Genomic DNA, 17133 nt, shown 5'->3' on the forward strand with positions numbered 1-17133 from the left:
TGTGCAGACGCCACTTCAGAGCAGCAACTGGCAGGGTTGGAGGCCAGGGGAAATACTAGAGACAGTAGAGCCAGAGGCCTAAATGGAGCACGGTTACAATCAGTAGTAGTGTACAACCGATATAAAACTTGCTCCAAGTAGGCCTCAGCCTGCTCCGTGATTGATCCTGGGCTCCAACATTGCCAGTTACTGCTCAGAAGTGTCTTTGGCACGGGTACTCCCTCCTGCCCAGCCTGGTTGCAGCGCGCCTGCTGTTTCCGGGTAGTATCAACGTCACTTTGCCACCAATACGTTGTCCTGTCGTGTTGCCGTTGGGTTAGCCAAACCTATGGTGCCTGCAGTTTAGGTGCTTCCTATGTGGGCTGGGGGTTCTGGTAATAAAGGCTGGTTCCGTAGTGCCAATAGGACAAGCACCCCCTGTAGAGCTGTGGGTTTCGGTAACTGCGGCCGGCTCACGGCCTTGCAAGTTTGTCTTTTTCATGGGTACCTTGTGCTACCCATCCGGGTTCCAGCACCGTCAGCTGGTTCTCGGCAGAGCCTTTGGCCTAGGTGCCTCCTCTTGGTAACCGTGTTCCAGCACCGTCAGCTGGTCCACGGTTGTGCCATTGGCTCTTGTTCCTTCTGCTGCCCCTCTGGGTTCCAGCACCGTCAGTTGGTTCTCGGTAGTTCCATTGACTCTTGTAGCTTCTGCTACCCATCCGGGTTCCAGCACCGTCAGCTGGTTCTCGGAAGTATCTTTGGCACGGGCACTCCCTCCTGCCCAGCCTGGTTGCAGCGCGCCTTCTGTTTCCGGGTAGTGTCAACGTCACTTTGCCACCAATACGTTGTCCTGTCGTGTTGCCGTCGGGTTAGCCGAGCCTATGGTGCCTGCAGTTTAGGTGCTTCCTATGTGGGCTGCGGGTTCTGGTAATAAAGGCTGGTTCCGTAGTGCCAATAGGACAAGCACCCCCTGTAGGACTGTGGGTTTCGGTAATTGCGGCCGGCTCACGGCCTTGCAAGTTTGTCTCTTTCATGGGTACCTTGTGCTACCCATCTGGGTTCCAGCACTGTCAGCTGGTTCTCGGCAGAGTCTTTGGCCTAGGTGCCTCCTTCTTGGTAACCGTGTTCCAGCACCGTCAGCTGGTCCACGGTTGTGCCATTGGCTCTTGTTCCTTCTGCTGCCCCTCTGGGTTCCAGCACCGTCAGCTGGTCCTCGCTAGTTTCATTTGTTCTTGCAGCTTCTGCTACCCATCCGGGTTCCAGCACCGTCAGCTGGTTCTCGGCAGAGCCTTTGGCCTAGGTGCCTCCTTCTTGGTATCCGAGTTCCAGCAACGTCTGCTGGTCCTTGGTAGTGCTTTGTAGCACAGGTGCCTCCTTCTTGGTAACCGTGTTCCAGCACCATCAGCTGGTCCACGGTTGTGCCATTGGCTCTTGTTCCTTCTGCTGCCCCTCCGGGTTCCAGCACCGTCAGCTGGTCCTCGCTAGTTTCATTTGCTCTTGCAGCTTCTGCTATCCATCCGGGTTCCAGCACCGTCATCTGGTTCTCGGCAAAGCCTCTGGCCTAGGTGCCTCCTTCTCGGTATCCGAGTTCCACCAACATCTGCTGGTCCTTGGTAGTGCTTTGTAGCACAGGTACCTCCTGCTTAGTAACCGTGTTCCAGCACCGTCAGCTGGTCCACAATTGTGCCATTGGCTCTTGTTCCTTTTGCTGCCCCTCCGGGTTCCAGCACCGTCAGCTGGTTCTTGGCAGTTCCTCAGCCTTCTTGTACCTTCTGCTACTTTTCCAAGCTCAAGCTTGTGGAATTGTTTTTTGATTCTCACTCTGCATCTCCCTGACGATGACCCTGAAGACAACGACCCTGAAGACCACACTGAAGAAGACCAAAAAGATGACCCTCAAGAAGATGACCAAGAGGACAAAGAACATGAAGACAACCACCAAGATGCAGAACAACAAGAGTCAGAAGACCAAGAAGCAGAAAAACCAAAAGCAGAAGAACATTCAGCATAAGACTAAAAATAAGAGCAAATGATATTATCTAAATTATAAGCAGAAGAAGACTAAGCAGTGTATGGGGGTGAGTCCGTTCCTCCTCGTGGTACCCCTGGAAAATGCCTGCTGCTGCAGGCCAAACTGAACGTGGACAAATCCTGTTGTAAATCTTTTGTGACAGGCAGACCGGAAAGTGTAATCTTCAAACTTTTATAACTAACAACTACAGGAATACCTGTCACAAATAAGAATATGATGAAGAAGAAGAATAGGAAGAAGATGAAGAAGTGGAATATGAAGAATAATAATAGTTGACTAAGAAGAATATGAAGAATGTAAAAAAAAGAATAATAGGAAGAAGGTGAAGAAGAAGAAGATGAAGGAGAAAGTGTGGGAGAAGTAAAAAAGAAGGTGAAGAGCATGGAAGTAGTGAAACATACATATCTGACAAAATAGAAAAGACGTTAACATAGTCAATATCTTTGTAACTCCAAACGTTATTCCATTTGATTGGGCTAAACCTCTATGGCTTTAATGTCTCCTCCACCTCCCCCAATACATTCTACATTATTATTAGTTGTTTTTCTTCATGTAGAATTAACCTACAAAGAAAGAAAGGGTTTTTTTCAATTCGGATATTTCTGTTCCATTGACTTGAATGGGACTTCCGGGATCGGCGATACCCGATATTTTTTTTAGATCGGCCGATCCAATCCGATCCGATATTTTTCAATATCGGGTGGTATCGCTCAACACTAATTATAAGTATGATTATCTAAAACTGTATAGGTGAATCTTGAATTGGATAGCAAGGAATGTAAATGTGAAGTGTTTTTGTTCCTTTTGTTGGTCATGAATGACCATTATCCATTTAAAAAAAATTTTTTATCCAGATATTCAACACACCAATTAGTGGTTTGAACACAATATCTGGCGGTCCTGGAGGCACCTGTGGTTGTATTAAAAGGACCTTTCATGGTTTCTTTTACTTTTACAGTTGTATTGACTCTTCACAATAACCAAAGCTGAGGACCCCTGTATTATTAAACTCTTTGTGAAAAAAGCATTACGCCCTGTGCCGAGTTCTACCTTTTTTGTTATTTATAATAACCTAGAACATGAATGACCATTAGGACACTTACAACAGATTGCTAGACCTTTCAGGTCCCAAGGTTACACTTTGTAACCCAGTTTTCAATAAGTGTAAAAACCCTTTAACTGTTTCTCTATTGAGCCAAACAGCCATGGAAAACCATGTTGAGTTTTGCCATAAAGCAAACTCTACTATAGGGCAGCTCGGTGGCTCAGTGGTTAGCACTGTTGCTTTGCAGTGTGGGGTCCTGGGTTCAAATCTGCAAGGAGTTTGTATTTTATCCCTGTGTTTGCATGGGTTTCCTCTGGGTACTCCGGTTTCCTCCAAAGAACAATATATAAAAGCATTGTAACAAATCAATACTATAGTGATGATGCAATAATTTCAGATCCTCTAACCTTACCTCTACAACCGCCAAACCAAAGGCGATTCCAATTATGATTATCAGATGGCTTTTGTAGTAGTCAACAAATACTGAAGCACATGTCTGAAAGAAAACAAGTGTAACAAATGAATTGTTCATTAAAGGCTAGCAATACAAAGAATGTATACTTTTTAGTCTTCTTTTCTATGGAAAATAGAAATATGTGACATACATCATACAGTGAATCAATGCTACTGACTTAATGTAGTAGTATTCATAATCTCTTTAAGAAAACCGTATTTGATATTTTGTATCTGTTATTATGAAGCTGTTGTTAATTTTTTTTTCTAAAACATATTATTTCCACTAAAACGACCTGTCGCAAAGTATAAACTATGGCAACATTTGATAAATTAGGGGTCAATGTACATTTAAATTAGAAATAACTAAAGAAAAAACTTGAATGGGTGTGACTGAGAGCTTCCTCCTCATCTCCCCATGTGCCATACAAGGATAGGGATGGGGATGAGAGGGCCATGCATACAAGGATGGGGATGAGGAATCATGCATATAAGGATGGGGATGAGGGGAGCATGCATATAAGGATGGGGATGAGGGGGTCATGCATACCAGGATGGAGATAAAGTGGCCATGCATACAAGAATGGGGATGAGGAACAATGCATACCAAGATAGGGATGAGGGGAACATACATACAATGATATGGATGAGGAGCCATGCATACCAGGATAGGGATGGGAAACCATGCATACAAGGATAGAGATGAGGAACCATGTATACCAGGATGGGGATGAGTGACAAGTGGTGTTTACAATGTCCAGGAGGAACAGGCTGTGCTGATATTTTCAACTATTAAGATTATCCTGCATTACAGCAGCATTCTGACCATTTGATTACTGGTGTTATCAGTGAATAACATAAAAAGCGCCCTCCTTCAAGCTACTTTCAAACATACTAGCACATAACTGATGAAGGTCTATATCGACCGAAACGTTTTCTGGTACTACAATAAACTGCCTTACCAAGCATCAAGTTGAGTGCCAGGTTTTCATTTTATTGCATACCAGGATAGTGATGAGGAGCCATGCATACCAGGATAGTGACGAGGAGCCATGCATACCAGGATGGAGATGAGGGGGCCATGCATACAAGGATGGGGATGAGGAACCATGTATACCATGTATACAAGGATATGGATGAAGAGTCATGCATACCAGGATAGGGATGAGGAGAAAATGCTTCCCCAGCTTATACTTGAGTTAATAAGTTTTCCCAGTTTTTCGTGCCAAAATTAGGTGCCTCGGCTTATACACTGGTTGACTTATACACGAGTATATACAGTGTATAAGTTTTTAATTAGCAGAAATTCAGTTTTAATTTTGCTTTTATTTTAGTTACATACATGGGTCATTGTAATTTCCTTACTCCCAACACCAAAATAAACAGCATTTTTCAACAGATTTATACCAACAATTTGTCAAATTATTTGGGTTGAGCAAAAATATTCATGTTGGTAGGACCAAAGCCCTGAGAACCTTCTACTATCTTTGTCATCCATTGCACCTTTTATGATTAGTAGGCTCAGTGCGATGCACATAAGAGGTGCCAGGTATGTTGTAGATCATAGGATATGGGAATATCATAGGCTTTGATCCCGCTATCATGGAGTACCATGGACCTGAGAATCATTTGATCAACTCTACAAATTAGTCAACAAATAAAGTTAGTGTAGTGGAGCTGGAAGCATAGCTTATGGATTTTTGTGCTCTTACAACATATACTCATTCCTCATAGATACTGTATACTTTATTTTTCTGATGATAAGACACTTTTTACCGCCCAAAATTTTGGAGGAAAATTGGTGTGTGGCTTATAATCCGAATGTAGCTTACCAGCTGCAATGTCATAGGAGGCAGAGTCGCTGCTCTGGGAGGCCGGCAGCAGGAATGTAGTGATGCTGCAGGCCCCAGGCTGGGAGGAGGGGATGTTACGGCGGTGCAAAGCTGCTGGCCCTGGGCTTTCATAATATGTCGGCAGTGAGCAAAGTACCCTTCCCATTGATTTACCTGCAGTGGGCTTCAGGAAAATGCTCTCTGGAGATGACACATGTGCAGATTGAGAACTCAGGAGCTGATATCACAATCTGCACATGCATGGCCTCCAGCAGAAATTTTCTCAAAGCACACCGCAGAGAAATTAATGGGAAGGGAAATCTGCTCACCACTGACATTTTATGAAAGCCCGCAGCCTCAGACAGCCTAGCTACCCCTTCCTCCCAGCTCGGGGTCAGCAGCATCGCTCCACTCCTGGCGCTGCTGCCACTGGCCTCATTCAGCAGCGACCCTGCCTCCTGGGACCCCGCCCCACCGATGCCACCCCCGGTAAGTTATCGTAAAATCAGATTAGAAGATGCAGCACTATTTTATTTAAAAACATTTTTTTCTTATTTCCCTCCAAAAAATTTGGGGTGCGTCTTATAGTCTGCAAATTACGGTACTTAAGGAGCTATGATTCTCTACATTCTTGTGCTGCTAGTGCATAAAAGAAACAGTCTTACCTGCTTATAGAGCCCCAAATGACATTTGTCTCCTTCAGTTGCTGGATTACAAGTGCATGATTTTGGAGCAATGCTTCCCCAGTCCTTAGGGCCATTAACAAGACCACAGCACTTGCTCTAAGAAATAAAAAGATGGAAACATTTAACTGACTCTCATATAAATAAAACTGTGAAGTTCTAAACAGATTTGGACCAGCAAATTAGTAAGTACTGAATTCTAAGGCCAAAAATTTATCAAAATGAGTTGTCTAAAATTAAAAATTCATGGCTGCTTACTTCCAAACACAGTGATACACATGTAATGTAACAATCAATAACAATCACAGCAACAAAGGGTGCAACTGCCACAGAGCCTGTTGAGGAGGGGGGCTCATTAATGCCAGAGCTATTTTCAGCTGGACGTGTGTTCTTGGATGCACCTCCAGTTGAAATCTGTATCGGAACAGAGGGCCACTGGTATCCTGCTCTGCACTTACTCTACATATGCAGGCTTATTATGGGCCCACTGCTTCAGAGTCTGATGACATCCTGGTAGCACAATGACATCCCTGCAGCTCACCACTTGCACCAACGGGGGGAGCGCGGCTGGGTGTCAGCTGATTCTCACAGCTGACACCCGGCACTAAGTGCCAGGAGTGGTCACGGACAAACATGATCGCAGCCTTCCGGGAGCAGACAGAGGGGTTGTCAGCTGTGACAGCCCCTTTGCCTTTGAATCGGAGACACCGCGGCATGACGTGGGGTCCCGATCGCTCCCATGGTAACCCAATGTCGTCATGACGACATCCGCGTTACCAGAGCTCAGAGACTTCCTGTCATGCGCATTCCTGTCATGGAGATCTGCAAGCCATATAAGCGATCAGCCAGCACAAAATGAGTGTCCCATAGTGGGATACAATGTAAGACTATGTGCACACGCTGCGGTTTTTGCTGCGGATCCGCTGCAGATTTGGCCGCTGCGGATCTGCAGCAGTTCTGCAAACAGTGTACAGTACAATGTAAGCCTATGTGATTTACATTCTGCTGTGCACATGCTGCGGATTTTCAACTGCAGAAAAGCTGCGGTTTTGAATCCGCAGGAAGAATTGACATGGCAATTCTTTCTGCGGATTCTGCTGCGGTTTACCATCTATTCCATTGTCCAGGTGGCAAACCGCATGGGAAAAATGCAGGCCAATCCGCAGGTATAACCGCAGGTCATTTTACCTGCGGTTTTACCTGCGAATCCGCAGATATAAATCCGCGGGTGAATCCGCAGCGTGTGCACATAGCCTAAAACATAGAATGAAATAAAAAAAAAAATTTTTAAATACGGTAATTGTAAAAATATGAAAAAAAATATATATTTATTCCATCAATAAATCAATATTTGAAATAAAAAAATCTAAACAATAAAAGTACACATATTTAGTATCCCTGCGTCCATAACGACCCGACCTATAAAACTGTCCCACTAGTTAACCCCTTTAGTGATCACCCTTATAAAAAAAGGCAAAAAAACAATGCTTTATCATCATACCGCCTAACAAAAAGTGTAATAACGCGCGATCAAAAAGATGGATATAAATAAACTTGGTATCGCAGAAAACATCATATTGTCCTGCAAAAAACAAGCTGCAATATAGTTCCATCACCAGAAAAATAAAAAAAAGTTATATCTCTCAGAAAAATGGGAAGCAAAAATAATTATTTTTTTCTATAAAATAGTTTTTATTGTATAAAAGCACCAAAACATAAAAAAATATAAATGAGGTATCACTGTCATCATACTGACCCGAAGAATAAAACTGCTTTATCAATTTTACCACACGCGGAACAGTATAAACGCCCCCTCCAAAAAATAAATTAATAAATTGCTGGGTTTTGTTCATTCTGCCTCACAAAAATTGGAATAAAAAGCGATAACAACATGTCATGTACCCAAAAATGGTACCAATAAAAATGTAAACTCGTCCCGCAAAAAACAAGACCTCACATGGCTTTGTGGGCCAAAATATGGAAAAGTTATAGATCTCAAAATGTGATAATGCAAAAACCATGTTTTGCAATAAAAAGCGTTTTTTAGTGTGTGACAGCTGCCAAACATAAAAGCCCACTATAAAAACCCGCTATAAATAGTAAATCAAACCCCCCTTTATCACCCCCTTAGGGAAAAATAATAAAATAAAAAAATGTATTTATTTCCATTTTTACATTAGGGTTAGGGTTGGGGTTAGCGTTAGGGTTGAGCTAAAGTTAGGGATAGGGTTTTGGCTAAAGATAGGGTTCGGGTTGGAGCTAAACTTAGGGTTTGGGTTGGGGCTAAAGTTAGGGCTCGGGTTGGGGCTAAAGTTAGGGCTTGGGTTGGGGCTAAAGTTAGGTTTAGGGTTGGGGCTAACGTTGGGATTAGGGTTGGGGCTAAAGTTAGGGTTAGGTTTGGGATTAGGGTTAGGGTTGGGATTAGGGTTAGGGGTGTGTTAGGGTTAGGTTTGTGATTCGTATTATGGTTAGGGTTGGGATTAGGGTTAGGGTTGGAGTTAGAATTGGAGGGTTTCCACTGTTTAGGCACATCAGGGGCTCTCCAAACGTGACATGCATCTGATCTATATTCCAGTCAATTCTGCATTGAAAAAGCCAAACGGTGCTCCGTCCCTTATGAGCTCTGTCATGCACCCAAACAGTGGTTTACCCCTACATATAAGGTATCAGCATACTCATGACAAATTGCACAACAACTTTTAGGGTCCAATTTCTCCTGTTACCCTTGTGAAAATAAAAAATTGGGGGCAAAAAGATCATTTTTGTGAAAAAAAATTAGATTTTTTATTTTTATGGCTCTACATTATAAACTTCTGTGAAGCACTTGGGGGTTCAAAGTGCTCACCACACATCTAGTTAAGTTCCTTAAGGGGTCTACTTTCCAAAATGGTGTCACTTGTGGGGGGTTTCCACTGTTTAGGCATGGTGTCCGATCTCAATTTCAGCCAATTTTGCTTTGAAAAGTCAAACGGCACTCCTTCCCTTCCGAGCATTGCCATGTGCCCAAACAGTGGTTCACCTGCATGTATGGGATATCAGTGTACTCAGAACAAATTGTACAACAACTTTTGGGATCTAATTTCTACTATTACCCTTGGTAAACTAAAACAAATTGGACCTGAATTAATTTTTTTGTGAAAAAAAGTGAAATGTTAATTTTTTTTACACATTCCAATAATTCCTATGAAGCACTTGAAGGGTTGATAAACTTCTTGAATGTGATTTTGAGCACCTTCAGGGGTGCAGTTTTTAGAATGGTGTCACTTTTGGGCATTTTCTATCATATAGCTGTCTCAAATTGACTTCAAATGTGATGTGGTCCCTAAAAAAAAAATGGTGTAAAAATGAGAAATCGCTGGTCAACTTTTAACCCTTATAACTTCCTAAAAAAAAAACTTGGGTTCCAAAATTGTGCTGATGTAAAGTAGGCATGTGGGAAATGTTATTTATTAGCTATTTTGTGTGACATATTTCTCTGTTTTAAGGGCATGAAAATTCAAATTTGGAAAATTGCAAAATTTTCAAAATTTTTGACAAATTTCCATTTTTTTCACAAATAAACGCAAGTCATATCAAAGAAATTTTACCACTATCGTGAAGTATAATATGTCACGAGAAAACAATGTCGTAATCACTGGGATCCATGGAAGCGTTCCAGAGTTTTTGCCTCATAAAGAGACAATGGTCAGAATTATAAAAATTGGCCTTGTCATTAACATGAAAACCACCCTTGGGGGGTAAAGGGGTTAATATTAGTACGATGTTTTTCCTAAATGACCAGTATGGTGCATTAATTGGTCACTATGTGGTAATACTATATGGTCATGGTGTGACGGTACTTGTCTCTTGTATGTGGTATTATTGTTATACATGTCTTGGTATAGTGGACTTTGTTAAGCAGCAAGATGGTGGTAATACTCAGATACTATAGTATGTGGTATTATCTGTCATAGCGTGGTGACATTAGTTATAGTGATAGTATTGCTAGTCTTTGTATAGTGGGCTTTGCTCAGTAACAGTATACCATTATTTTTTATTTGGTTACGGTAACTATATGAATATATTTTTCAATAAGTATTATTTAGAAAATCTGAGTATCATACTGGTGAATATAGCTCCATAGAGAATGATCAAACGCCTGCTGATCTAAAAGTTATCTATCCTGTGGTTAGGTTGTATTTTCTTTCTACTGGAATTCTTCTTTAACTGTTTAGCAGTTCAGTCTCAAAGAATATAAAACCCTTTCTCTTAAAGGAGTTGTCTAGGTATTATACAATGAAAATACCGCTTTAAAGAAACGATTACTGCAATAATGAGACCTGATGCTATAATATAGCAAGCTAAGCACCCTCTTATGTACCAGCTTTAGTCAATACAGGATTCCACATTTCACAATTGATACTAATATGTAAGTAAATAGAGCAACACCGTAGCTTAGGTGTAACAATTATGGACATGACTCAAACACCTCCATGTTTAAGAGCATGAGAGAATCCGTTCTATAATACATACTTTTCTTTATCCTTTGGAGTGCTGCTTTATTCATTACACATTCATTATGGCTACACTCATATAAGAATATCATTCTAGTTTTCTAGATTCTGGAGTATTGTACCTTTACAAGAGTCAGTGTATGTGTATACAAAGGAAGATTTCTAGGACTTACCTCTTCTTGGATCTTTTCTAATGCTTGTTGCAAATCTTCACTTTGTTTATTTAATGGTAGAAGCTCATGCAACGTCTTGTTCACTTTGTCTTCCAACTTGTAAGGAAAGCAAAGCAATTATTCTGTTAAAATAATGTTGGTCTAATTTAAACCTGGCAACATACAATGTTATACATGCATGTTCATCCTACCTGCGGTTTGTAAACAATCCCCAAAATCCCTGCTGTTAACTGAAGTGCCAGGATCAAAAACAATCCAATGAAGAACTAAATGGAGACACAAAGGGAAGATTTGGTGAAGGAAAAACAAAACAGTAATGAAATAAATATTTTCTGCATGCATGTCCAATTGGCTCACAGTATAATTTCATCATTTTAACTTGTGCTGTGACCTATTCATGTATTTGCCATTTATTTTATATATTATAGAAACATTTTCCAAACTGCAATTATTCTAATGAGGCCCTGGGAGATTAATTTCTTAATCGTTTAAACTTAGATCCAATTTCATGATTAGGTGGGAAACCTATTAGCTGTGGCATATCGGTAATAGTGGCAGACCACGTGGCCGCTGTCCGCGATGGAGATACAGTTGAAAGCAATGATGGAAGAGGGAGCTGTCAGCTGATGTTCCATCCTCTATCATTCTCCTTGTGTGTTTGAAGGTCTCAACGCAGGGGGCGCATTTACATCATTACATCTTGACCGCTGTTTTGAGCAGTGCAGACAACATGCTTCAGAGACCAGAACAGTGGGGAAAAAAGAAGTGGTGCATTTGTTTTGTTTTTTTTTTTAAATCAATGAGTACTTTTGGCCATCAAACTATTCGGAGGACTATTTATGGGGTCATCATACTATCTGGAAAACTATGTCCGGGGGCCTTCATACTACTTGGAGGGCTATATTGGAGGCCATGACACTACTTTGAGGTGTCAGGATGACCCGTCCTGTGTGACGCGAACCGCAGGCCGGTAACTAAAACAAAAAGACATGGGGAAAGGGGAAACAGATACAACGTTGGGCCCTGCGATAGGGAAAGGGGACGTGGAGACCTCCTGCACTCCCCTGAGTTAGTGTCCCTAACGCTCCTAACGTTCCCTATGCCGGTTCCACACTGGGCGCCGATCAGGAACCTGTCGCCCTAGCACACCCTACACCAATCCCTTGCTAGGGAGCTGGGTGGTGCAGGTACAAACAGGGAAACACCACTTAGCTTTAATCTGTTGCACTTGCTCCTGGCAACAGAGTCCACCACCAGAATGCAGCTCTCCTCCTGAATCGCTGCCACTAAGCTCTGTCAGAGCTACAAGGAAATCCCGTATGACTCCTTCCACACCAGGGCTAAGACAGTGCTGCAAGGAACGCTCTCCAGCTCCTTCCTCCACCAAGGATGGTTAAAATGAACACTATCACCAACACTGATTGCAACACCTGTGACTCTTTTATAGCAGAGCCAGCAATCACACCTGCATTATAATCATGTGCACTTAACTACAGAAACAAGAGTGCAATGACGCTCACCACCACCGGGGGCAAACTTAGAACAAACGACACCACAGCGCAATAATCCTAATGGCCACCGAGGGCAAAACCACACTTAAGCACAGCTTAAGAAAAACCTGTGCTTTTTATCAGTTTTGATCCAACATGGATCATGATATGAGGGCTATGTGGGAGCTATTATACTAATTGGAGGGCTATTTGGGTGTTTTCATGCTGCTTGGGAGGCAAGCATGCTATTTGGAGGGCTAAGTGGGGGTCATCAAACAATTTGGAGTCCTATATGAAGGCCATCATACTGTTTGGGAAGGCATCATGCCATTTGGGAGCCATCATATTATTGCTATTTGGAGGCCATCATGCTACTTGGCCATCATACTATTGGCAGGGATATATAGGGGGTCCATCATACCATTTGGAGTGTTATTTGTGGCTCATCATACTATTTGGGTAGCGCCATAATATTTGGAGGGCTATATGGAGGCCATAATACTATTTGGAGTGCTATATAGGGCCATCATACTATTTTGGGGACCATCATAATATTTGCAAGCCTATGTGCTTATGTTGTTTAGAGGGCTGTGTGTGTGCCAATTATACTATTAGAATGGTTGTCTGGGGTTCATTACATTGTATGGATGGTTGTTACGGGGCCATTTTACTGCCAGGAGGGCTATATGGGGTGCTATTATACTGTTTGGAGGGCTAGTATGAGCCACTATAATGTGTTCAGGCCATTATACAGTGTGGAGGGTTGTGTGGAGGCCACTATATTGTATGAAGAGCCATCATACTGTATGGAGGGCTGTGTGGGGGCCATCATATTATGTAGTGGGCTGTGTTGGGATCATCATATTGTATGTAGTGGATTATGGGGGCCATCATACTGTGCTGAGGTCATGGTGGGGGTATCATACTTTGCGGGGGTGTACTGTAGGGTCATCATACTGTGCTTGTGGAAAGAACTGTGGAGGAATTCATTTTGGGGGTATCTTACTGTATCTGGGGGTGCCTTTGTTGGAATTGTACTTTATAGGGGTCAAAAAGGGATACCTTAGTGTGTGGGTTATGCTCCACTGTGACTCTGTGACCTCGTCAAATATTATTCTTATTTTTTTTTGGGGGGAAGGCCTAATTTGGACTTCTGCTATGGGGCGCCATGATTTATATGTATGTCCCTGCCTGTTAGTGTGTATTTAGATTTTCTATAATGGGTATACTGACTCTGAGCCTTCCTGGGCAATGTATCAAGATGAGATTAGTCAATGGAGAATGGAGGCTTGTGATTATCCAGAAAATTATAGCTAGCTAAATATGGCGATGCACAATAAAAAGCATCTTTTAGTGTGTGACAGCAGCCAAACAAAAATAATAAAAATTTGGTATCCCTGTAATCGTGCGGATATCACTTATACCACATGAGGAACAGCATAAAAAATAAATAAATAAAACCAATGGTACACCTTGTGTTGATTTATTCATTCTGCCTCTCAAAGATTGCAGTATGACTCTGCACACATTTATCCTGCGCTCTGCGCTGTGCACTTACACCGGGGTTTCCGTGTAAATCTTTGAAATATGTTATTCAGATGGAACCCCTGGTGGAAGATTCTCTATGATGAGGCAGATGGAGGCACTGTGGACACTGTCTGGTCACCTGTGATCCGGCGGTGTCCGTTTTTTAGGCATGCATAAAAGCGTGGTCTGCCACAGTTTTGTGCACTTTTGAAAAAGACATCGCTGAACAGAGGTCAGACAGAGTCCAGAATAACTCTGCTGCCTCAATATAGTAAATGGATCCCTCGTGGATTTCATCTGAATCATGTCACTCGGAGATTTAGATGGAAACCCCAATGTAAATGCTCAGTGTAGAGTGCCGGATAAATGTGATTCCAAAACATTATGTAAAATTTTCCCAATAAAAGCTTCAACTCAACCCACAAAAAAAGCAAGTCTCTCTCAGGTCCATCATCTGTCAATGAAAATATAGGGAACTTCCAGGTTACTGAGAGCACAAAGGCTCTGGCTCCTTGCACCCCAAAAGTAATCCAGCAAATTCTGAGCTCCAAAATTCAAATGGCCCCCTCCCTTTTGAGCCTCAATGGGCCTAAACCACATTTAGCATCCACATGTTTGACATTTCTGTAGTGACAAGAGCCCACCTAATTTTCAGGTGCGTCTCTTCAGAAGTATGAACTATGCATAACGTACTGGTCACTACAAACTACTGGGCACTACAATAGCAGATTGCAATTTACTCAGTAACATCCACTTCTTGTTTCTGGAAAATACCCATGGAGTCAAAATAGTCACTATACCTGTAGATACACTACCATTCAAAAGTTTGGGGTCACCCAGACAATTTTGTGCTTTCTATGAAAACACATACTTTTATTAATCAAATGAGTTGCCAAATGAATTTAAAATCTAGTCCAGACATTGACAAGGTTCAAAAAAAGATTTTTATTTGAAATAATCATTTTCTCCTTCAAACTTTGTTTTTGTCAAAGAATGCTCCCTTTGCAGCAATTACAGCATTGCAGACCTTTGACATTCTAACAGTTAATTTGCTGAGGTAATCTGGAGAAATTTCACCCCATGCTTACAGAAGCCCCTCCCACCTGTTGGTTTGGCTTGATGGGCATTTTTTGCATACCATCAGTCAAGCTGCTCCCACAACAGCTCAGTGGGGTTGAGATCCATTACAGATAGAATACCAGCTGCCTGCTTCTTCCCTAAATAGTTCTTGCATAATTTGGAGGTGTGCTTTGCTCTTCTAGCACTTGGGGGCTCTGTATATGGAGTCTGTGAACTATTCTAGTAAAATCTGCACTCCTGGAGGCAAATAGCACTCAGTCCCTCCAGAATCTTACTGTATGGTTAAGCAGTACTGATGTCACAGACGTGTCAGAGGGTGCAGACTGTTGCACTGCATCTGTCTGCAGAAGGTCTCAGTACTTTGCTTTGCAGACTAGTGGCCACCTCCCCCAGTGCTAATGGCCACACCTGGACCTGGGTGTTTATAACTCCTGTTGGGAGTTGTAGGTGATATTTTCTATTTGCACTTCCTTGTTGAGGCTTGAAGCTGCAGCAGTGTTTCTCTCTGAGTCTACTCCAGCTAAGTGTTCCCTTGTTTTTTGTATCCTAGCTGTCTTTAGCAGTAGTGGGAATTGACTAGCGCTCATCCTGTCCTTCCCAGTGCAGGGCTTATCGCCGGGGTCAGGTAGGGATTAGGACGATAGAGCAGACAGGGTGACGTTAGATCTGTCCAGGGGTCACTACCCCCCCTTCCCTAGTGTTTCTCTACCTTTCCCTTATCCCTTTGTGTTTCACTTAGTCTGTTTACACTGTGCGTGACAACTGTACAGCCACATATGAGGTATTTTCACATTCAGCAGAAATTGTGGGACAAATTTTGGTGCCATTTTTACATACTTTTCCTTATGAAAATGTAAAATCTGTGGCTAAAACTAAATTTTTGTGGTAAAAATGTAATTATTTTTTCTTTACTTCTCAATGACATAAAATTATGTGACACACTTGTGGTGTCAATATGATCACTGCAACCCTAGATTAATTCATCAAGAGCTGTATTTTGTAAAATGCAGTCACTTATGGGGTGTTCTGCTGTTCTGGCACCTCAGGGCCTCTCCTATTGGGTCATGGCACAGGTAAACCATAGCAGTAAAATCTGCACTATAATATGGCGCTCCTTCCCTTTTGTGCCTGAAAAGTATTTCCCATTTACATGTAGGGTATTAACACACTCAGGGGAAATTTTTGGAACAGACTGAGGTTTTTTACTATTAGTCCTTAGAAAAATTTAAAACTTGGGGCTTAAAGAACATTTTAATGGAAACAATGTAATCATTCTTTCTTCACCGCCCAATAGTATAAAAATCTGTGAGGCACATGGTGGTGTCAATATGATCACTGTAGCCCTAGATGAATTCATTGAGGAGTGTAGTTTGTAAAATTAGGTAATTTATGGGGCGTTTCTGCTGTTCTTGCACCTCAGGGGCTCTGCCAATGTGACATGGCACTGTCAAACTATTTCAACAAAATCTGAACTCCAATATGGCACTTTTTCTCTTCTGACCTTTACACTGTCTCAAAAGTAGTTTTTAACCACATATGGGGTATCGTTGTACTCAGGATAAATTGCACAAGAAATTCTCATGTCCATTTTCTCCAGCTTTATCCTTGTGGAAATGAAAAAAATGTGGGTCTTTAACAACAGTTTTGTGGGGAAAAAAGTTCCTTCATTTTCACAGATAAACGTTATAAAATTCTGTGAAGCACCTGGGATTTCAAGTTGCTCACCACACATCTAGATAAATTCCATTAGGGGTCTAATTTCCAAAATGGGGTCACTTGGGGTTTTCCACTACTTAGGCACACCAGGGGCTCTCCAAAAACGACATGACATCCGCACGCAATTCCATTAAAGTCTGGGTTCCAAAACATCACTCCTTCCTTTCTGAGCCACGCCGTGCTCTCAAACAGTAATTTTCATCCACATATGAGGTATCGGTATACTCAGGAGAAATTTCACCATTTGTATGGTGCAATTTCTCCTGTTACCTTTGTGAAAATAAAAAAATTGGGGCAATTTTTCCCACAAAAAAAGCTATTTTTTTCATTTTCACAGCTCAATGTTATAAACGTTTGCGAAGCACTTGGGAGTTCAAGGTGCTCACTACATAACTCGATTCATTCCTTGAGGGGACTAGTTTCCAAAATAAGGTCACTTGTGGGGGTGTTTCTACTGTTTAGGCACATGAGGGGTTCTCCAAATGGGACATGGCATTCACTAATGATTCCAGCAAATTTTCCATTCAAACAGTCTGATGGTGCTCCTTCCCTTTTGAGCTCTGCCGTGCGCCCAAACAGTAGTTTTCCCCCCACATACTGTATGGGGTAACAGCATAGTCAGGAGAAATT

General features: G+C 42.1%; 1 protein-coding gene across 1 annotated transcript in view; it reads right to left on the minus strand.

Annotated features, from left to right (window-relative positions):
* Positions 1–17133, minus strand: part of TSPAN8 (tetraspanin 8) — a 47851-nt gene that overhangs the window by 8753 nt on the left and 21965 nt on the right. The window contains exons 4-7 of the mRNA XM_073555528.1: positions 10882–10956; positions 10691–10786; positions 6007–6123; positions 3469–3552 (exon numbers count right to left, since the gene is read on the minus strand). Of these exons, the coding sequence (XP_073411629.1) occupies positions 3469–3552; positions 6007–6123; positions 10691–10786; positions 10882–10956 (372 nt within the window). The remainder of the gene's footprint in view (positions 1–3468; positions 3553–6006; positions 6124–10690; positions 10787–10881; positions 10957–17133) is intronic.

Source organism: Dendrobates tinctorius, unplaced genomic scaffold (genome assembly GCF_039654945.1).
Source record: "Dendrobates tinctorius isolate UK_male_01 unplaced genomic scaffold, ASM3965494v1 ptg000224l, whole genome shotgun sequence".
NCBI lineage: Eukaryota > Metazoa > Chordata > Amphibia > Anura > Dendrobatidae > Dendrobates > Dendrobates tinctorius.